The sequence below is a fragment of the Betta splendens genome, chromosome 5 (genome assembly GCF_900634795.4).
Source record: "Betta splendens chromosome 5, fBetSpl5.4, whole genome shotgun sequence".
Classification (NCBI taxonomy): Eukaryota; Metazoa; Chordata; class Actinopteri; order Anabantiformes; family Osphronemidae; genus Betta; species Betta splendens.
The window spans coordinates 3719703-3741884 of record NC_040885.2 but is presented as its reverse complement, the minus strand read 5'-3'; the positions used below and the strand labels follow the sequence as shown (position 1 = coordinate 3741884).

Below are 22182 nucleotides of genomic sequence, written 5' to 3'. Positions count from 1 at the left end.
AGAAACGTGGAACGTTACACTGAATGCGTTTTTAGTCGGACCATGAAATTGAACGTACACACGGGGTCACTGGGAGTGAACCACAGTCTGGATGTAACAGAATCCACTGTCGTGAAAGGAAGTCATTGTGTCCGCGAGACTTAAATACTGAAAATATGATGCCAAAAGTGGCGAGCTAGGAAATAAAAGTATACTGTGGGTAAATACGACAGATTTTAGCCATTTTATTGTGGACTTATAAAGTTAAGTAATTATGAAAAACCTCAGGCGTTTGAATTGCTTAATTTCCCGGATCCTGCTTCCTGTCAGACGGAGTGAACCAAGATATTGTTCTAGTGTAACTAATAGTGTAACAGCTACGAATAATTTTAAGACTCGGTTATCTTCTGGTCCACGCTTCCAAGATTTCACGGGAGAAGTTACAGGAGACTCAGACAAACACTGTTATCTTTCGGCGGAGCTGGAAATGGGTAACTCAAGGAAAGGTAAGTCCACATGAATGAAAAGCCGTCTGTTTATTTCTATTATATGGGAAGATCGCGTAACACATTTTGTCTCATAACAGTGTATTTTGAAACCTATGGATGTCAAATGAATGTTAATGACACGGAGATAGCATGGTCTATACTGCAGAGGAAAGGATACCAACGCACAGCTAATGTAAATGAGGTATAGCTGAGCTTTGCTTCTCTTTGACCGTTTTAATATAACACATGCCAACACTGTTCGCGTAGCTCAACATCTGTCTGTGCTTGCAGGCCGATGTTATACTTCTGGTCACCTGCTCCATAAGGTAAAATCATATTATCTCCCTTGAAGAGCTATTTTTCAAATATCAAATTGTCAGAAGAAAAGGTTGTTTTGCTGTTCTTCTGTCAAAATAGAGAGAAAGCTGAACAGACAATTTGGAATAGACTGCAGCAAATCAAAGCCATGAAGAAGAAGCGCCTAAAGTCACCAATAAAAATAGGCATTTTAGGTGAGTATTGTTACTTATGTGCGAAAATGTTTTAATAGCCTACAGTTTTACTTCACATTAATTACTGTTTGACCAGGTTGCATGGCAGAGAGGCTTAAGACAGAGCTTTTGGAGAGAGAAAAGTTGGTAGATATTCTCGCTGGTCCAGATGCCTACAGAGACCTCCCCCGCCTCCTGACTGTGGCTGATGGAGATCATCAGGCATGTAATGTGCTGCTGTCATTGGAGGAGACCTATGCAGACATTATGCCTGTCCACCGTGCTTCTTATGGACATAGTGCTTTCGTGTAAGTGTGTGGATTTTTTGGGAGGGAAATTACTTACTGAGAACGGAATAGATAATAATAAATGTTAATATCAGAATGTCAGTTTTATGCAGAGATTTTAGATTTTAGTTAGCTTGTGCCTAAGTTTTTAAGTATTTTCTTGCCTTGACAGGTCTATCATGCGAGGCTGCGACAACATGTGCAGTTACTGCATTGTTCCCTTCACTCGAGGGAGAGAGAGAAGTAGACCTATCAGCTCCATTCTTGAGGAGATTCGTATGCTGTCTGACCAGGCACGTGAGAACCTCAGCTCCAAAGTTAGCCAATTAAACTCTGCTGTAATGATCAGAAGGGAACTCATGGCTATAATACTGTACGATAGATGCTAGTACTGTACATTGTTGCATAATGGCTTGCATTGTTGCAGTGTCTCGAGGAATAGCTGTTGCCCACCAATCATAGGTAACTTAGGTGGTTCGATTCCTTGGCTCCCCAAGATCATGCTAAAATGTTCTTGGGCAAGGCAATGAACCCCAAGTTTCCCCCTGTCTCAGCATAAGTTGCATAGCAGCTCTGCCACCAGTGGATAAATTTGAAAGCAGTGCTAAAGTGCGTTAAGTACCAGCTAGTTACAAAAGCTCTATACAAGTGCAAGACCATTTACCACTATGATTCCAAATATTTGTTGGCTGTACAATGAAAGCTGAGGTTAGCAGAGATATAAAGGTAATACGAAAAATTTGAATATCGTGCAAAACCTCATTTATTTCAGTAATGCAACTTAAAAGATGAAATTAGACTTATTACATGCAAGATAGTTCAAGATGTGATTTGTAATAATTGAGATTAGAATAGAATATTGAACACAATATTCAAATTTTCTGAGATTATGGATTTGGATTTTTTTTAATGACTGTAAACTGTAATAATTATGATAAGTCACAACTTGAAATATGTTGCTTTGCATGTAATGAGTCTATCTCATATTAGTTTCACCTTTAAGTTGCATTACTGAAATGAATGAAGTTTTGCATGATGATCAAATGTTTCAAGTATCACCTGTTTACTGACATTTTCCCACACAGCTTTAAAGACCCTGTGTAAGTCTTAATCATACTTTTACAAAGCATTTAAATTAATGGTTCATAGTAGCTAGGTTGAGTTAATCTCTTCAAGAGAACACTGATACTGATACAACAATAATTGACCTTTCTAAAGTGTGTGTGTGTGTGCGTGTGTGCGTGTGCGTGCGCGTGCGTGCGTGCGTGCGTGCGTGTGGTCGCTGACCCTCAGGGTGTGAAGGAGGTGACATTACTTGGTCAGAATGTGAACAGCTACAGAGACACATCAGAAGAACAGTTCTGTGACTCAGGCCTGACCAAGCTCAGCCGGGGCTTTAAGACAGTTTACCGAACCAAACAGGGAGGCATGCGCTTTTCTGACCTGTTGGATTCAGTGTCTTGCATCGATCCCAATATGAGGATCAGGTTCATGTCCCCTCATCCCAAAGACTTCCCTGATGAGGTACTTTTTATATTTTAACAAACAACACTGATCACATTGTTTTATAAAAAGTAACATGTTGATTCCCGATGATCTGGTGACAGGTGAAGACAAATAACTGCTTGACACTGTCTTGCAGTCATTTGACTGGGTCAGACTTGGTCACCTAGTTTCTGTGTGGGTGTTCACAGGTTTTGCATCTGATCGCAGAGCGTTCCAACATTTGTAAGCATATCCACCTTCCAGCACAAAGTGGGAGCAGTCAAATTCTAACAAGAATGCGACGTGGGTAAGGGGCAAGTGTGCTTTTACCAAAGTCAGTCTTGAAAGTTGATTGATATTAGTTATTATAAATCACAGTAAATTGTTAATAACATGTAATTTTTCTTTTAAACTATAGTTACACTAGAGAGACCTATCTTGATCTTGTGGACACTGTAAAAAAAATCATCCCAGGTAGGTTAAAAAGTTTAGGCCCATTTCTATGGAGCTAAATTGGTCTATACTTTTTGTCCATGTGAAAAAAATGAATTTGCAAATGAAAAAACATTTGAAACTGAAAGCTGAAATACTAGTGCTAGCTCAGATTTTTTCTACCTTTCAATCAGAAAGTTCTTTGCACTTTGCTTCCTAGGTTAATGTCCGTAATAATGATTTGCATTTCACCAGCAGAGTTCCCCAAGATTAAACAAATTAGCAAAAAATATAGGAACATGCATACCCAATCTTTATGTCTGTATCTCTCTCCTTTTTAGTGTATAAAGCAACTTCTATGCTGAGGTAGCTGTTAGAGAACTAATTGTATTTTTATAGTCGCATTATAATCCTTCAACATTTATAACCTCAGTGTGTTGTACAATTGTATGTTTGTCAGATGTGAGTCTCAGCAGTGACTTCATATCAGGTTTCTGTGGTGAGACGGAGGACGACCACCAGCAGACTCTGTCTCTGATCAAGGAGGTGGGCTACAATGTGGGGTTCCTTTTTGCCTACAGTATGAGAAAGGTAAGCTCGTACATCACACTAGCAAAAAATGTCTCAGTGGTTGGGAATTACATTCAAGACATTCATTTTTCAAGAAAACTCATGCCTACCATCGGCTACAAGATGACGTGCCAGTGGAGGTGAAGCAGCGACGATTGCAGGAGTGCATAATTGTGTTCAGAGAGGAAGCTCTGCGGGTCAATTCTGCTCTCATTAACAGCACACAGCTTGTTCTGGTGGAGGGAGTGAGTACTGCACAACTAACCAAAACTAGTTGACTAATTAGTGGTGTTGTGTGGTGGGTTTTACTCTTCAACTGTTGGGGATATATAATATGTATTTTATATTTACTATGATATGCAGGGTCACAGCAGTGTGCCATAACTCATAAAAAAGGGAGATAGCTAATATAATATTGAGGCCATAACTGGGAATTCAGGGAAGTGTTGGATCTTTGTTTTTACCTTGACTGACTGAAGCAGAGTGAGCAAATTAATCACGTCCAATCGAAAAAACAACGTTAGCAGTGGAATTACCTGAATGGACCCATTACTAGGCAACATTACTTATTTCAGGTTTTCATTTTTATGCAGGAAAGTAAAAGATCTGCCAAGGACCTGTGTGGGCGAACTGATGGCAATTTGAAGGTGATTTTCCCCAAAGAGGATGTCGCCCTACCTGCAGAGTCCACCTCTGCTCCAATCAACGCTGGAGATTACATACTGGTGAAGGTAATGTTTGCACTATAGCAAGTTAGTGTATTTGAAAAATGTATGTAAGACATGGCTGTATTAGTGATGCTTATCAGATTAACACAGATGTTCTGGTTAGTTTTCCTTACATTCGGTGCAGTTTTAGTGATTTCTAAAGGTTTCTATAATCATTTAAGTACAGAGTGTGTATGTGTGTATATGTATATATATATATATATATATATATATATATATATATATATATATATATATATATATAAACTTAACTCCCTTCTCACCCCACGCGGGTGGTCTCATCCACTTTCCAAGCTCGGGCCCTCTACCAGAGGCCAGGAAGCTTGAGGGTTCTGCGCAGTATCCTTGCTGTTCCTAGGACTGCACTTTTCTGGACTGAGATGTCGGATGTTATTCCAGGGATCTGTTGTAGCCATTCCTCCAATTTGAGGGTCACTGCCCCCAGTGCTCCAATCACCACAGGCACCACTGTGGCCTTCATCTTCCAAGCCTTCTCCAGTTCTTCTCTGAGCCCTTGGTATTTCTCTAGTTTCTCATGTTCCTTTTTCCTGATGTTGCCATCGCTTGGTATTGCCACATCCACCACTACGGCTTTCCTCTGTTCTTTGTCCACCACCACAATGTCTGGTTGGTTCGCCATTACCATTCTGTCTGTCTGTATCTGGAAGTCCCACAGGATCTTGGCTCGCTCGTTCTCTACCACCTTGGGAGGTGTTTCCCACTTTGACCTTGGGGTTTCCAGTCCATACTCTGCACAGATGTTCCTGTATACTATGCCAGCCACTTGGTTATAGCGTTCCATGTATGCTTTCCCTGCCAGCATCTTACACCCTGCAGTTATTTGCTGGACCGTCTCAGGGGCCTCTTTGCACAGTCTACACCTTGGGTCTTGTCTGGTGTGGTAGATCTGGGCCTCTATGGCTCTGGTGCTCAGGGCCTGCTCCTGTGCGGCCAGGATGAGTGCCTCTGTGCTGTCCTTTGGATCTCAAGCCATTGGTAGGATTTGTTGAGATCAGCCACTTCAGTTATGTTCCGGTGGTACATCCCGTGTAAGGGCTTGTCCTCCCATGAAGGTCCCTCTTCCAGCATCTCATCCTCTGTTCTCCACTGCCTGAGACATTCACTCAGCACGTCATCTGTCGGGGCCTTATCCTTGATGTACTTATGGATCTTGGATGTTTCAACCTGGATAGTGGCTCTCACGCTCACTAGTCCTCGGCCTCCTTCCTTGCGGCTAGCGTACAGTCTCAGGGTGCTGGATTTGGGGTGGAACCCTCCATGCATGGTGAGGAGCTTTCGTGTCTTAACATCTGTGGTCTGTATCTCTTCCTTTGGCCACCTTATTATTCCCGCAGGGTATCTGATCACTGGCAGGGCGTAGCTGTTTATTGCCCGGGATTTGTTCTTGCCATTGAGCTGGCTTCTTAGGACTTGCCTTACTCGTTGGAGGTATTTGGCTGTTGCCGCATTCCTTGTTGCCTGTTCAAGGTTGCCGTTTGCCTGTGGTATTCCAAGGTACTTGTAACTGTCCTCAATGTCTGCTATTGTTCCTTCTGGGAGTGAGACCCCTTCTGTGTGGATTACCTTGCCTCTCTTTGTCACCATCCTCCCACATTTCTCGAGCCCGAATGACATCCCGATGTCCGAGCTGTAGATCCTGGTGGTGTGGATCAGTGAGTCAATGTCTCGCTCACTCTTGGCGTACAGCTTGATGTCATCCATGTAGAAGAGGTGACTTATGGTGGCCCCGTTCCGGAGTCGGTATCCATAGCCAGTCTTGTTTATTATTTGGCTGAGGGGGTTCAGACAGTGCATCTCCTTGGTATATGCCACATTTAATGGATACTTCCCGTTGGCTTCAAGGGTGGTTCTCCACAACCTCATCGAGTTTGCAATGAAGGCCCTTAGAGTTCTGTTGATGTCGTACAGCTCCAAGCATTCAGTGATCTATGTGTGTGGCATTGAGTCATAGGCTTTGTTGTAGTCAATCCAGGCTGTGCACAGGTTGGTGTGTCGCATTCTGCAGTCTTGGGCGACTGTTCTGTCTACCAGGAGTTGGTGTTTGGCTCCTCTGGTATCCTTACTAATGCCCTTCTGTGCTTCGCTCATGTATTGACCCATGTGCCCACTTATCTTAGCTGCGATGATGCCTGACATGAGCTTCCATGTTGTGGAGAGGCAGGTTATTGGCCGGTAGTTGGATGGGACTGCACCCTTTGAGGGATCCTTCATTATCAGGATCGTTTTCGCCCTTCGGTTAGCCATTCAGGGTGAGTCCCATCCCTTAGCAGCTGGTTCATTTGTGCTGCCAGGCGCTCGTGGATTGCAGTGAGTTTCTTTAGCCAGTAGGATCATGTCAGGGCCGGGTGCTGTTCAGTTTTTCATACCTGAGACTCTTTGTTGGATGTCTGCCACTGTGATAGTCACTGGGTTCTGTTCAGGGAGGTTACTCTTCCCTCAGATCCACCAGCCACTGTGCATTGCTGTTGTGTGACGCCTCCCTTTCCCATATACCTTTCCAGTACTGTTCAGTTTCCAGCCTTGGTGGGTCTGCTCCGCTGATATTACCCTGCCATTGAGAGTACACTTTTGCAGGTTGTTGTCTGGCTTCATTGTCTCTGGTGTATCTCTTCAGGCGGCTGGCCAAGGCTTGTAGCCTTTGCTTGGTAGTTTCGAGTGCTTCAGGTATGGGCATCTGGCTGTACCTCTTGGGCATCGGTCTTTTCATTGCACCTCTCTGGGCCTCTGTCATTTGGCTCACTTCCCTCCGAGCTGCCTTGATTTTTGCCTCCAACCTTCGTTTCCATGGTGGGTATTGTTTCTCATGGCTCCCATGGTTGCTCTTATAGCCAAGCACCTCTAGGATCACTGATGCTGAAGCGTATATCAGCTCATTGGTTTCTGTGATTGTTGTGGTAGGGATCACTCTCAATTCAACTCTCTCATTCACATCTTCCATGAGACTTTCTGATGGTATTTCACTTAGCCATTGTAGTGGGGTTCGGGGTTGCCTGTTTAATCTCTGTATCTCTGATCTGATCTTTCAGGTCAGTCGCTGCCTCGCTCAGCGTATCTGTGCTTATTGGGGCTTCGTACCCAATTTCCGGTTGGGGAGATGGTGAAACCTCCCCTCTGACCTGGCGTTCTGGCTCCCCCTTGCCGTAGCATTTGTGTTGTATCTCGTCAATCGATGTTGGAACACTGAGCTACTAGTTGCTTCGCAGTCAGTCTTGAATGTGGGTTTCTCCGTTCCCATTCGCCACACATTTCTTTCTTGTTCCAGTAGCCCATTTCTCGTCAAGGTGCTCTGGTTCCCCAACACCTGACGCAGACCTTGTTAGACCGGGCGACGTCTGAGCCGGTATCTCATGTGGTTTATTGTCTCTCATGATATGAGGTAGGCGGTAGCTTGAAGGGTCTTGCCCAAGACACTGGATGCTTATTTGCCCTAACGGGGATTCGAACCGGGGACCACCCGTATACAAGTCTTGCGACTTTACCGATGATATATATATTATGAAATATATAATAATCTATATATATGTGTGTGTGTGTGTGTGTGTGTGTGTGTGTGTGTGTGTGAAGACTTAGAACAGATAGGCACCTTTTATATATATATAATTTTTTTTAAATATTTTTTTAATTGACTCTTTACACACTTGTATATTTATGTGACTCAAATTATGTATAACTAGGTGCAGGTCGACATACTGTATGGTGTTAGAAATGCACTTGCTTTTTTTTTACTTTTTGCAAAGTTGTCTGATCTTTTCCATGGACAGTTCATTCAGAATGCTTTACCACCCAGCCATGATGGAAACACGTAGCACAGCTACCATGCTCAAACATTTAATCCAGGATTAAAACTAAGTTGTTCTACAATACATAACATGCTATTGACTTTGTTCTGTGAGACTGAGTTTGATGTATGCTGGTGGGACCTTTTAATTGAACTGTCAAAGACTCAATAGCTTTGCAAAACATCAATAGCATTTAATCTGAGATGTTTTTTCCTTTTTAAAGATTTTGTCATCCAGCTCCCAGAGTCTGAGAGGCCGAGCCATCAGTCACAGCTCTTTGAGAGGAACAGTGAAGTAAACTATGACACTCTGCCCAGAAAATACATTGATGACAATGTATAACACAATAATAATGAGACAATCACTATTAAAATCTGCCACTAAGTTAGATACTGTATAGCTTGTAAGAAAAGTGGTTCTTCAACTGCAGAGCTGTTGTATAGACTATTGTGATGTGTGTAGGTACATACTGAGGTAGAAGCTCAAACATGTCGGAATAATATGCTGATAAGTAAAATACATTGTGTTTAATACAGAATACTGTGATTGATTTTTTGTGTCTTAAGTAAAGTTATGAAATTTTTCCCCCTCCAAATTGAAAAATATCATGGATCTGTATACATGTAGATCTGCTTTGTGAAATACACACTGAGAAACGTTTGCAGCCAGTCAGCAGCCAGATAATGGTAAAAGCATGTTATTTCAGAAAAGACGAGCGACAGCAAAGCCTGAACAACTCTGTAGATCAGGGCTGCAGTAAGGTCTGATCTAGGAAAAGTTGTTAGTTGATAGTTAGTAGTTGTTCTAGTGGAATGAAGCTCAACCCAGGAACTGAATATTGTGGTGGAAATTTTCCATAAAGAAGCAGATGAGAGAGTTGTCCTTTGGTGCGATTTATTGAAATAATAAAGAAAATAAAAATAATGGGGAAAGCAAATCAAAAGCATGGATGTTGTCGTGCACATCAACAAACCAAAAAGTAGCTGGGGAGATCAGTGCACACACCACGAAGGTGTGATGCAAAGAGCCCACGATCCTCAAGTTGCTTCTGCCTTTTAGCTTCTCTGTCCGACTAGGGTGGAATGTCTTTCTAACCCAATCAAATTACATGCACCATCTCCTCCCTGTCGCAGTGTGTGTGAAGATATTTACATTCTCACACCTGCATCGCTGACGTCCAACTATCTGTGAGAAAGGAGCACCAAGTCTCAACAGACCGAGACACAATTCCCCAACCTTGGGTTTGGGAGCTAGAGTTGAGAGTCTATCAGGCAGAGACAACCATTGAACAATCTAGGTAAAATGTCAAATGCATACAGTAAGACAAAACATAAGATATTAATTGCAAAACATAAGTCATAAAGTCGTATAATAACTGCATAGAAATAAGGAAGACACAATTTTTCCCATAACACTCCCCCCTTTTGATTACACATTAATCAAACACTAAAAGAATAAAAATTGTCAACATCACATTCTGTAATAATAAAAGACCCTTGCAAATGAAACAATAAGGGTATTAACTCATCAAGATTCAAAATACACCTTCACATAAAATGCAAGTAACTTAGGGACAAAATGTTGGGAGCTGTTTTTGGTGGGTAGATAGACAAGAATAACCTCTGTATGAGCATGTGAAGAAAATAAGTTGAGAGTCTATCAGGCACAGACAACCATTGAACAATCTAGGTGAAATGTCAAATGCATACAGTAAGACAAAACATAAGATATTAATTGCAGAACATAAGTCATAAATCGTATAATAACTGCTTAGAAATAAGGAAGACACAATTTTTCCCATAACAATGGGAAAGGGGTATCCCTTTTCAAGTTCAACTATGAGGCAAATTTCATATATTTAATAAACTGTAAACATTAAATATGTTTTATAGAATGAAGGTAATGAGTTCATCCCAGAATAAAATGAACAAAGTTACAAGCACAATTATTGTATTTACGTAATGTAAGATTAATAAAAGTTGTCTAAAACACCTCACAATTGATGTATTTTGAGTTTAAGTTTAAACCAGTTTTACAATTTTTTTTTTAATTTTTATGAATGCACTGTCTGTCATTACCCTGTGTTCTGTAACTAGGTTTTCTTTAAAAAATGCCAAGCACTAAACCAAATGCTGCAGGTCAGACTAAAAATTAAAGGCCATCGGCTTCTAGACTAGACTCTATTAAACTTATTAGCATTATTCCATCATTATAGTGGTTGCATTTTAACTACACTGAAATAAATATAATTAAAAATAGTCCTTCACTTTGAACTAACGTAATCAACATATAACAACATGTAGTACACTCAATGCACGGTTTATGTATACTTGGCTATATAAAAACTCACCATTTAGAGTAGGGATCAGAACCACTTTGAGGACCTGTTGCAGGAAACTGCTGAGAGCTTTAACCTGCAGGTTAAGGTAAGGATTAGTTGTTTTGTTAGTGTCCATCAGCACTTACCACCGTAATGTATGAATTCAGCTATTACCTGAAACTGTCCCATGTAACTTGTTCCAAGGGTCAGATTCATTCTGGAAAAATTTGATAAAATCAGATTGAGCTGCAATACAAAACATGTAGGTCATTTTTTAGTTACTCACTTGTTGAGTGTGACAGCTCCAGCCAATCTCATTCCACTAAGAAAGAGTTGGGCGTTCACACTGGTGTCCTGTAAAGATACAATAATACTTTAACTGTTTGTTGTCACAACTACATAATTTTTTCTTTTCATTTTTGCAGTTCTGTCACCCATCAAGTTTAAAACAAAAAGAGGGAAAAGTGTGGCATTTGGCTGGATGGCATAAGCGGTCACTGTGCCAGTGGTCTGAAGGGTCACGTTGTTAGGTTTAAAAGTGAAGATAGCTGTTTTCACTGATTTCACCAACAGTTTCATCATCAGGCCTGGAAAAAGTCTGACCAGCTAGAAATATAACCATGATATAGCTGGTAAATCATAGGGGATGATGATGTGTCCTACAATAGTAGATACAATCAATGAAATTAGATGTTACCTTTGGTAGGAAGACTTCAAATGCTGTGGTGTTGAGACAAATGGTAATAGTGCGAGGGATCTGTTGGAGGAAAAGTTGTAAAAAGTTGTTCAATGTGAAGTCATGAAAGTATATATAATAAGGAATAGAGAGTTTAACCTCTGTATTCCTGCTAGCTTTATTGCTCACCATGTCATCAGTGATGTAAAGGCTGAGGACTCCAGCTTTGTTGTAGACAAATGCTGCAGAGTTAGCAGTGAAAACAGACACACCTATGTATAGCATATTGTTGGTCTGGGAGGGAAGAAAGAACTTGGCAGGAAAGAATGGTGGTTCCTGATGTTTCCCAGTATTAAAAAATTCACCCTAAAGAGCACAAGATATGCTTAATACTAAATAAAACTAGAAAAGCTGTTCCATTCTCAAATGTACATTGACAGAAAATGTCCATGTCTTTACCTTCAAGCTCATATCTACAGAAGAATTTGAAACAGTAGGAGTTGACACCATTGAATATTCAATCTCTGCGTACTCCTTTCATCATCAGTGAAATAACCTATTACTGTAAACAGGAAAATTTACCATTTAGAGTTTTCAAGTGAGGATTCAAATCAGACACTACATCACCTATCAGAGGACAGATCTGCAACAACAGACAACTGTGTAGTGAAACACAGATACAATCATTCCTGACTAGAGAGAACAACAAACAAAAAAGAAAAGTAATCAAAAGCAAAGTACTGTTTATGTTTTACTCTTACTACAACCTTTTACTTATGGCTCTTTAATTTTGCGTAAACTGAGAAAACAAACAATAATTAATTTAGTGGTGATTTAACTGTTAATTCTATGAATATGTAAGTAAGTATGTAAGTATACATGACAAGTCTGTATTTAGTGTAGTTGTAGTATTTGCCTTAAAGATTTATTTAGCTGCATGTGGCACTTACATTTATCACATAAGTTGAGGTACTTAAAACATGCTGTAATTTAAGTAAAAAAGTAGTTCATTGTTAAACAGATGTTTCTGGGCAGCATAAGAACACACTGAATAGAAAACTTGTTTTTTGCAAAAATCTGAAATGTTCAGGCCTCTAGAAAAAATCCAGTGTAGAGGCAAAATGTACAGAATGAAGTAAAACCAGCAATGAACCAGTAATTTTACTTAAAAGGTAACTGCTTTCGACTTTTTCTCATCAGGGGTTGCCACAGCAAATAAAAATGGTTGTGTGGCAAGTTTTTACGCTGGATGCCCTTCCTAATGTAATTCCTCTGTTTATCAGGACTCTGCACTGACAGACAAGTCACTGGTTTGCAACTCCTGCAGCTAGATTCAAACTTGCGACCTTCACTAATGTTGCAGTTGGTATGTATTGATCCCTAACACTTCATCATTATTAGCAGATTAGATTTTGTATTAAGCATCTATACAGTACTTGGAAAATATCTCTAGCATTCAAATAACTGGTGAATTGTGGCTCAGGCAATGTACTTGGTTATTTCCAACCTAATAACGCAACATTAACTTAAGGCCCTTCTTACCTTTTTCTGTAGAGCACCATGCAGAGCCTTATCAATGAATGAATTAAAAGACTGTACAGCCAGCTGCCACAAAAGTAAACACACTAGTTAGGAGGAGCATTCAGTGCATCAACAGTAGCATGAAGAGGAAAAATGGAAAAGGTCTCTTACATCACAACTACATTCACTTTACCTGGCTCCACCATGGAATTTGATGCTCATGTTGCCTATATCATATTCCCATGCAGACTGATGAAGGCATTACCAATAGACAGTCTGACACCACTCCCCTGTACTAGGTCCACCTTAGATTTTGGTAATGCCCTGTTCACTATGTGCATACTGGAAAAGAAATCTGTTCTTAAAGGCACATAAAAATATTAAATGAAGCATTAAACCGAATCTAAAAGATGTCCCCTTACTTTGAGAATCTGTATTGGACTTTTCTAACAGGAGAAACGTGCTGTGTACCAGAAAAATCAGGGATTTTGATGGTTTTGAGTTTTAATTGGACTGCAGCCATGCCCTGTTGTCTTCCTAATGGTAAAAAGTAAACAAATCTGATAACACTTTCAAGATAAAATTGTTTTAAACTACCAGATGACATTTTAGCCTTAGGTGTTACCATATTCAAGGCCCTTCTCTGTTAGCTTTACTTGGACTCCAGGTTTGGTGCTTTGGTGCTGAGTCAGCAACACAGGGGCATCTTGGCTGTTGAGGGGTAAAAAGGAACAAGACTGCTAGGAGGTTCCTCACAAAGCAGGCAAGGTTTCTGCTTTTCTGTAGTTGATTTATTTGACTCTAAATTGAATAAGTGTGAATAGACAAAGTTGTTAGTCTGTATATGTGACCCTGTGGTGAACTACTGACTTGTCCAGGGTGTACTGATCAGAAAACACCTCTATATTTTTAGGATATGTGTGCTAGAATAGATTATGACCATACATCTAGACCTACTTCCACAACTTTGGTACTGGATTAAGGTCTTACCTATAAGTTGTCCTCCATAAACTTACATGTTGGCAGACAAGCCTTTCGATTTTTCTTTTCAAGCTTTTTTTAGAGTTTTTTTTTTTAAAGTTTGCTCAAACTACAATATAGACCCACTATGTTATTTCTTTTATTATGTTAATACAAGTTTAATGCCACCCATACCACACATACATGAGTTTAAACAAATGATGCTTAAACTACAGTGAGTTACAGTACAGGTTTGCGTGACAGATCAAGACTAAATGAGTGTGAGACTTTACAAACCCAATCTGAAGCATGTGACTGCCAAGGGATTTCCCACTTTAAGTGTATCAGAAATGCAGTGGAGGTCAATGCTTTTAGAAAGATCCCTGGTAGAATGCAGTATGAATGCAACAAATGTTTCACTAGTAGAAACCAAAACACTTCACATAACATTTTACATTTTATCAGCAAAAATGTGCAACAACGTTTAATATTGTTGCTCTATGTCCAGAGAAAACAGGGAAAACCAAAGTAATGTGTATTGTGGCTGAAAATGGTCACATCCTACAACACCCAGAATGCATTGCACTCTTACAAATCACCTGAGCTGCGGTGATTGGACCTACCTAGTAGTAGTAGTAGAAGTAGTAGTAGTAGCAACCACATACTAAAACAGGAACAGAAGCACATGACCTAATTTACTTGGACGAACTAGCACTGATGACAACAGCCACACAGCTTTTTTATTGGTTGACAGATTTGCTGCTTTGCTCCCATCTAATCAAATCATAGGCACCAACCTATTTCTCCCTTCTGTGTTGTTTCTCGTACAGTAAGTTGACTTTCTAGTTCCTTGTGTAAATTCCTCAGTTAACCAATGCATTTAATACCAAGCATTGTTCCTGTGCATGTTTGCCATACTTTACTTAAAGGTTAATTATAAGTAAAACAGATCTACAGTATAAGTATTTTAGAATGGAACTAAAAGTATATTGTGGTTATCAAACTGGTTTGTTTCTAGTGTAATTAACCAAGTAGCCTAATAAAATAATCTCTCTCAAATTTATATCAAGAATCGAAAGCCTCATAGAAAGATGGTAAAATTTATTTACAATTTTTATATTTCAGTTTTTGTGAAATACTCCTTTTCATGAAATACTCTGTCAGTGTTTTTCTGTTAGTTCTACTAACTACTGTAACCCAGTTAGCTTTTATTATTTAAAATAAAGTCTATCTTATCTTTATTATTTCTTTGCTGTTTTCTTTCTAAAATGTATTTGCTTTGAAAATACATTTTTTAAAAAGTTACACTTTTATTTTGAAGGACAATTTCTGTCAGTTTTTATGATTGGCTGCTTATCATGACTGCTTGCACAAATATTCATATAACCTCCTAAGAAGCTGACAGCCTGCTGACGTTTTCTGGCCATTCAAGTCAGGAACCACGTTGCCGAATCCAGAACCAAGCCTGTGGTAATTACCATATATTTATTATTTCAAAGACCAGGCCATAGTGATGGCGACTTTGAAGCGTTGTTTAGGCAGGGAGCAACTTTGGCATTAGTAAGCAACTTTGGCATCAGTTGGCTTTAAACATTTAATAGTGACATCTGCTGGTTGTTTATTAGAACTGCATCAGACCAGGCTGGCCGTCAAACTATCACCGATGTTTTGTGGTTTAGGATTTCACAGTCCATGTTTTCTTCTTTAAATAAAATGTATTTTATCAAAGATGTGTAATCGCTTTTCTTTGTGGATAATTCTATATTGGGTAGCTTTGATGTGGCAAATATGTTTGATAGTAAAATGTTATTAGCATGTTGAGACATGTTTGTCAATTTGTTAAATGAAAGATTTTTATTTAAAAAAATAATAGTTTCCACAGTACATGGCTGTAATCTGCTCCTCTTCTGGCTAACTACCTCTCTAGCATGTGTAGGTGTTGTTGGCCACATAGAAAAGAAAAAAACATTTTTTGTGTCTTCTATTACGTGAGAGGGTCTATTCTGGAGAAGTTGGGCTCAGACAAAAAACAGTCTTTTTCTTAAATATGGACTTTTCTCAATTTTTTTTTATTTTTTTTTTAATAATTTGATTAATTTCATAACTGAAAGGATAAAACCACTGTTTGTAGATTAGGGGATAATATAGCAAACTAGCCAATTATTCCTATTTAAAATTCATTGTATTACAGGTAAATTAGACTAAATAATTTCACAAGTTTTATATAAACACTCATTGTATCTGCCTTGTTCACCATGGAAATGATTCAGCATACTGATGATAACTCCTGGTGGAAATTAGCACCAGGACGTATTAGAATGTGGAACAAGAGCGACATATATAAAGAAATATCATTGTGTCACATAAAACCACAGTCCTTCTGTCATGGATTTGTAGTTTGGGTTGTTGTGTTGCTATTTCCTTTTTTATTTTGATACCACCTCTGGGGTGTGTTCCAGAAAGCATGGTTGATTAACCTTCTGCTAAACCCTGAACTCTTGGTTGATTAACCCAGAACCTGCTTACCCTCATGCATACCCTAAAGAGTTAGGCTAATCTACCACCTGTCGGTAACCGAGAGTTAACACACGTGCACGGTGTATATATAAAAACATGTCAATGGATGGCAGAATTAACGAGTCATGATGGACAGCCGAAGCGACAATAAAAGGGCAGCATATTTTACAGTGGCGGAGTTGGAGGTTTTAATGCTAGCGTATGAGCCGGTTATTAACATTAGAAAAAGCAATACAGCTGCATCGGCGAAGGAAAGAGAGTTGGCTTGGCAAAAGATAACCGACAGAGTAAATACATGAGTTTATTTAATTACTGTTATTTTGTTACCCTCTCCGCTTTTACTGCAATGGAAAATTAAACATAACTTTCACATCGTTTGTACTATTAATTTCATAAGATTCGAATAATATTGTGTTGCCCGCATCTAAATTCGCTAAACTCACTTCGCTAACTACAAATAATGGCGTGTACTCAGGTGTGGATAAAATAGTCCAATTTTAATACAATTATCTAAAAGACAGTGTCGTCTCCCTGATCACCCTTCCCCCAGACATTGCATAGTACCCGGCACCGTTGCTTCCTGTACCGAAGGGTTCGTAAAGCCCCTTAGTGGTACACAGCACACATCTTCATCATACTAAGGGTTAAGGCACCGCAATACAATTTTGATTAAAACAACAACACCCTGAACGGCCTTTCAGCACGATCAACGGGCCGGGCTACGGATACCCACAGGGGACGGCTAGGGAAATGGCAAACAAACTGAACGACACAAAAAAATAATAATGGAAAGAAGAAAACGTGGTTAGTCCACCCTTACAGAATATGCTCCCGCATATGACAACAGGCCGTGCAAGGCCGAGGAGACTAAACAAAGAAAAAAACCTTAAATAAACCAAAATGGACAGAAGGAAACAGCGATGCAACACCAGTAGTCCCTGCAACACACAACAACCAGAAATCAACATTTAATTCAAACCTTACTAAATTTACCAATTTTAATATTCTACTTTAAAACCACACTTTAGTTATAACTCTACCTGTCCTGTCAATTATTGTATGCACAATCGTTGTGCGTCTCCCTCTGGACGCCACCCCACTGACTACGTGGCCACCCCGCAAGCTCCAGCGACACTACAACAAGAAAACAACAAGACTTCAATCAGTCTCCAAGTGCACTGCTAGCACTTAAATTCATAAATCCCTACCCTGTGCAGCTTCCACTCACACTTCAATTGGAATCAGTGTTCACCACTGTTCTGAATGTCGAGAACCACCAGCACGGGGAACACCTGCAAGCTTTTATCCCCTCCCCTCCCAATCAGAGAGTCACTCACATCACTCACCAGGTGATGCCAGCTACAATTGGATTATAGTAATATTGTTGTGTATCCTTCTGGAGCAAGAAGAACTCTGTCCCAAGTCAAAATGAAACATAAAAACATCCTACAAAAAGGTAAGATTTGATTACACAATTACAGGATCTATCTATTTAGCATATTCTTTCTGTAATGTAGCTAAAAGAAAGAACGCAGAGGCTCGTCAGACAGGTGGGGGGGCACCACCACCTCCCCTCACCCCATCTGAGGAGCTGGCTTTGTCCCTAAATAAAGGGTGAATGATAGTCAATAGCATTCCTGGGGGCACTTCATCGCACACTACCTCCCACGACATGAGGAATTTAGTGAAATGTAAGTTTACCACAGTAGTACTACTTATATGGTTGTTTTATGACTTAAAATCAACTATCTCTGTCACTACGACTTTTGAATGTGCTTAGCAGTAGTATGCATGCTTATTTTATTTAAATGCACATGCTGCATAGGTTTCTACAGTGTTGTAGTATTCTGATATTTTTTTGCATTGATCTTATGGGTTGCATTGTCCTCCAGTCACAGATGGACGGATGTACTATTAGACCCTCCAGAAAGCACACATTCTGTGACATGTGTAAGTGATTTGTTGCATTTACATTTTATGTTCTTTCATTGCCAGATAAAGTATACTTGCATATTTCCATTGTAGGATGAAGATGAAGAGACCACTTCTGCTGTGACAGAATAAGACACTGGACAGGTCTGAGATATACTATATGTAGTAACACTTGACCCCTTTTAACATTAGGGAGTAACAAACCTCATCACATAATCTAAGCAGTGTCAAAATCTGTCTGCAGTTATATTTGCGTCGCATAATATTTAATATATAATTTTATAACATGAAAACTTTCCCTTTTCATTGCATTCCTAGTTGCTATGCAAAGGAGCTGTATAAGGTCCATCTTCAAAAACAAATCAAAAAGAGTGACCTTGAGATGGACCTTATACAGATTCAAATAGAGGAGAGTAGACTGGCCATTAAAAAGGCTACACTTCAAATTGAAATACTGGAGCATCGCCTTAAGGCTAGGACTATCTGAACATTAATGCCACAATTTACACATAGTTATAAAGTAATACAGAAAATGTGTTTGTAGTATGTCCGTATTGTTTAGGTATTAAAATATGTGTCAATATCTTAGAAAGGACCACCCTGCCACTCTGTGGAATTCTTCTTTAAAGGACACATATCATACTTTTCATTCTAAAAAATATTAGACTTTAATGTCTCAGTAAGGTCTCTGTAAATTTTCATCCCATAAAACCCTGTAGATCGTCCACACTGCCCCTGTCAATGTGTGGTTTTCACTCTCCATCAGCAAACGCTGTGTTTTTTGGGCGTGTCGCAAGCGAAGCTGCTCACCACACCTCTGTGCGGAAGCGCATACCTTTTTTATTGTTGTTTTTTTTTTTTAAATTGGCTCCATGGATACGAGCCACCGCACGGTTACGATACAATAGGTGGCAGTAGTGCGACATTGAGAACGCAATCCTCCACAGAAGAAGACCCACTACAGGACTGCATGAGAATAGCCAGCTGGTTCGTAGCGTAGTAGAACCATACGTCTACGATCCCGAATCTGACCCTGAAGCTGAAGAGGAGGCTGTTGAAGTCGCCACATTTCGGCTGATGCAAGATGTGTCTCATTGGTAATGTCGCATTTACTTTAATTTAATTGATTTATTTGCAAAGCGACTAGCGGTTGCTAATGCGTATGCTAAATGGCGTGTGCAGCTTTAATATTCACAACACGACTTACCTGGAAAACTCTCGTTAATAGAAAACACTACTTTAGCTTACATTATACAAATAAATAAGTTTGAGAGCATAGCTGAAATAATATAAATACATTTTACATTTACACATTTCACTGTTTTGTCTTACTTGTGCTGCTGCTCTGACATAATTTTATTTAAAAATGTGCATTAATATTTAGAGCAATCACTGCATGACCTTCCTGGGAACAAAAAGCATTGGTTCAAATTATATATTGACCTAACGTATTTTTACTGCTTTTAATTATGTTTTTTGTCATTCTTGATAAATCTGACAGTAATATGTCTCTGTATCTGAAGTTGTTACAGGTATCTAGTCTACAGAGGCTAGTGAGCTGGTGCTGAGGATTCCTAGGGTGAGAATCTGAGTTGCCATCTCTTCATGCTTGGGTTGTAGATGAAGGCAGAGTTTCCTGATGGATAAAACACTAAAACACTCATTGTATGATGGATGTAAACCACCTGTGGAATAACTCCTTTACCATTTGAGTAAAAATGTGTTTTTTGTGAGTGCAATACTCATTAAGAATTTTTTTTAAATTTATATATAATTTATATGCTTTTTATTTATGGCCGCTTCAACTTTATAGCTTACCATATTAGAAAGAGAAAAAACATGTAATTTCAATACTATGATTTCATACTTACATACCTTCACTCCTGAGCTGGGCAGCAGATGTCCGTGTACCAAGAGTCTGCAGTGATTTCTCTGTTTGACAGCCTCCTTGCATGTAGGTAACTGGGATGTGCCTCCCTACAGTATAGAAAAGACTGTTACATTTACTGTAAATTGTATTGGTCCTACAAATATAATGGCTATGGTACAAGCTATAGGTAACTGACCAGATAAGCAGCAGTTATTGTAGAGATGTGACTCATTAACTAAGCTTGCAACACAACACAGTAATCATTCCAACTAATCATGTTAGAATTTGATAGAACAATGACATAACCCCAAATCACAAGTTGATTTAGGCTGTGACACAGGACGGGGTAATAACAAACATAACCCCGTTCATCTGCAGGTTCTTTTTGTAGCGATCGACCAACTGTAGCTCTAAAGTACAAAGGCCTAAAGGCATGCTAACGGCTAACGCAACACAAACAGGAGCGGCAGCACGTCAACAGGACAAAAGCTCGATCCACCGCTTCCTGCCTGTCGCCGATCGAAGGCCCATCGCTATTAGCTGTTCCCCACACAGGTGTGTGACTGCACCAACTCAGAGTAGCACATTTGAAAGGGACAAAGGCTCGGTTGACTCACTGTAGCCGTTAGCGACGCTAGCGATTAGCTTGTCTCACATGTGGGTTACTGCATTTTAAACAGACCTAACTAACATATTTAGATATCACAAGTATCAAGAACAAACTTACTACAGCGAGCTAGATCCACCGCTTCCTGCCTGTCACCGCTGGAAGGGCGATAACGATCAGCTGTTCCCCGCAGGTGTATGCGATTACAGAAAAAGGACAGACGCTAGACCCACCGCTCCCTGCCTGTAGCCGCTCGATGCCGTTAGTCATTAGCTTTTCTCCACACAGGTGTGTGGCTGCAGGAGCCCACATGAGCACATTTGAAGGGGAGAAAGGCTCGGTCGACTGGCTGTAGCCGTTAGCATAGCTAGCTAGTAACTTGCCCCACACATAGGTTACTACATTTTAAACGGACAAACTAACATTTTAAAACATTATAAATATCAAGCATGTACTTACTTCAGTGAGTGGATGACGGACTTTAGGAATAGGTCCTTTTTTCCAACAGGAGCCGTGAAACAAATCCAGCATTGTACGCACCCTCGTTTGAAATGCACATACGTATAAATGCTGAGGCAGTGTTTCTGGCACCGGTCCGTTAAAAATAAAAGTGACCCACAAATCCTCACTTGTTGATCCCTTGTTAAAGTGAATAGACTTTGGTGTTGTTAGAACACCTAAGAACCGAACTATTTCTATGGGAGGACTTGGGCGCTGCCGTGCTTGTCTGTTCACGGTGAGTGAGAGGGGGGAAATGGCGGAAGTCCAGTTTTGGTTCGGGATCATTGTGGGGGTGGTGGTTCAGGATTTGCAAGATGTTCCTACCAGTGTGACGACACATAGGACACGGTCTCAGAGTAGTAGATGTCTCTCTCCATTGGATGAGAAAATTTACGTTTTCAAAATGTGAAAAAAGCAGGAAATGCATTTCTACCGTGCTCAGTGTGTGTATATGTGACCCATAGAGTCATAGGAACGCTCCAAAATGTCTAAAAAGTGGATTTTGCATGATATGAGCCCTTTAATGATACACAGAGGTTTGTGGCCAGGTAACTTTACAAAAGTGTGCAGGAACCATTTCAGTACCAGACATACGGTAAGAAGGGCTCTAGACACCGTTGCCTTTCCCACATGCTCTGTAATAATTAACGAGGTAGAAACCTCCAGCAGAACCAGGCTGGATGTGGGCGGCCATCTGCCTCGACCGGTTGGGGTGAGAGGACAGAGAGAAAGAAAAGCACAGCAACAACAACAAGCAACAGCAAGCAACAACAGAGCACAGGCAGGATGGTTGGACCAGGGACTGGATACAGGCAGGATGGTTGGATCCGCAGCTGCCCATCACAGACACTAAACTTAGAGTCCAATGATACCTGTAGGTGAGGACAGAGTAGAGGAGAGAGAGAGCGGGAGAGAAGCACAACTACTGGAGAGAAAGAGACAAGGTTCGTTAAACATGGGACAATGATGGGAGGTTATTGGACAGAAGAGGTAGAAGGAAACAGAGGAGCTCAGTGTA

At 40.1% G+C, this 22182-nt stretch overlaps 2 protein-coding genes and 1 long non-coding RNA gene across 10 annotated transcripts; 2 read left to right on the top strand and 1 right to left on the bottom strand.

Moving 5' to 3' along the window:
- Positions 1–87: 87 nt before the first annotated feature.
- Positions 88–8798, top strand: cdk5rap1 (CDK5 regulatory subunit associated protein 1). Of its 6 annotated transcripts, none has more exons than XM_055508823.1 (13): positions 90–485; positions 566–669; positions 759–793; positions 885–979; positions 1056–1266; positions 1418–1538; positions 2464–2769; positions 2940–3037; positions 3149–3204; positions 3623–3753; positions 3828–3872; positions 4326–4463; positions 8484–8798. In XM_055508823.1, exons 1-13 carry the CDS (start codon positions 254–256, stop codon positions 8556–8558), a joined length of 1647 nt encoding a protein of 548 aa, XP_055364798.1. In that variant the 5' UTR covers positions 90–253; the 3' UTR covers positions 8559–8798. The 6 variants fall into 6 exon arrangements, with proteins under 6 accessions (XP_055364800.1, XP_055364798.1, XP_055364799.1 ...); XM_055508822.1 differs by having other exon boundaries at positions 92–485; positions 3653–3753; positions 3828–3977; XM_055508821.1 differs by having other exon boundaries at positions 94–485; positions 3828–3977.
- A 1738-nt stretch (positions 8799–10536) lies between these two features.
- LOC114855881 (bactericidal permeability-increasing protein-like) lies at positions 10537–21400 on the bottom strand. Of its 3 annotated transcripts, none has more exons than XM_055508832.1 (6): positions 21123–21400; positions 20062–20163; positions 11278–11337; positions 10867–10934; positions 10755–10797; positions 10537–10674 (listed from the first exon to the last, which is right to left on the bottom strand). In XM_055508832.1, exons 1-6 carry the CDS (start codon positions 21192–21194, stop codon positions 10543–10545), a joined length of 477 nt encoding a protein of 158 aa, XP_055364807.1. In that variant the 5' UTR covers positions 21195–21400; the 3' UTR covers positions 10537–10542. The 3 variants fall into 3 exon arrangements, with proteins under 3 accessions (XP_055364807.1, XP_055364806.1, XP_029007228.2); XM_055508831.1 differs by lacking the exons at positions 20062–20163; positions 21123–21400 and adding exons at positions 11716–11818; positions 12799–12835 and having other exon boundaries at positions 11278–11622; XM_029151395.3 differs by lacking the exons at positions 20062–20163; positions 21123–21400 and adding exons at positions 11446–11622; positions 11716–11817.
- LOC129604087 (uncharacterized) lies at positions 18149–21418 on the top strand. The gene is made up of 2 exons (XR_008694677.1): positions 18149–19283; positions 19710–21418. It is a non-coding gene; the product is annotated as an uncharacterized LOC129604087 (long non-coding RNA).
- Positions 21419–22182: the final 764 nt, after the last annotated feature.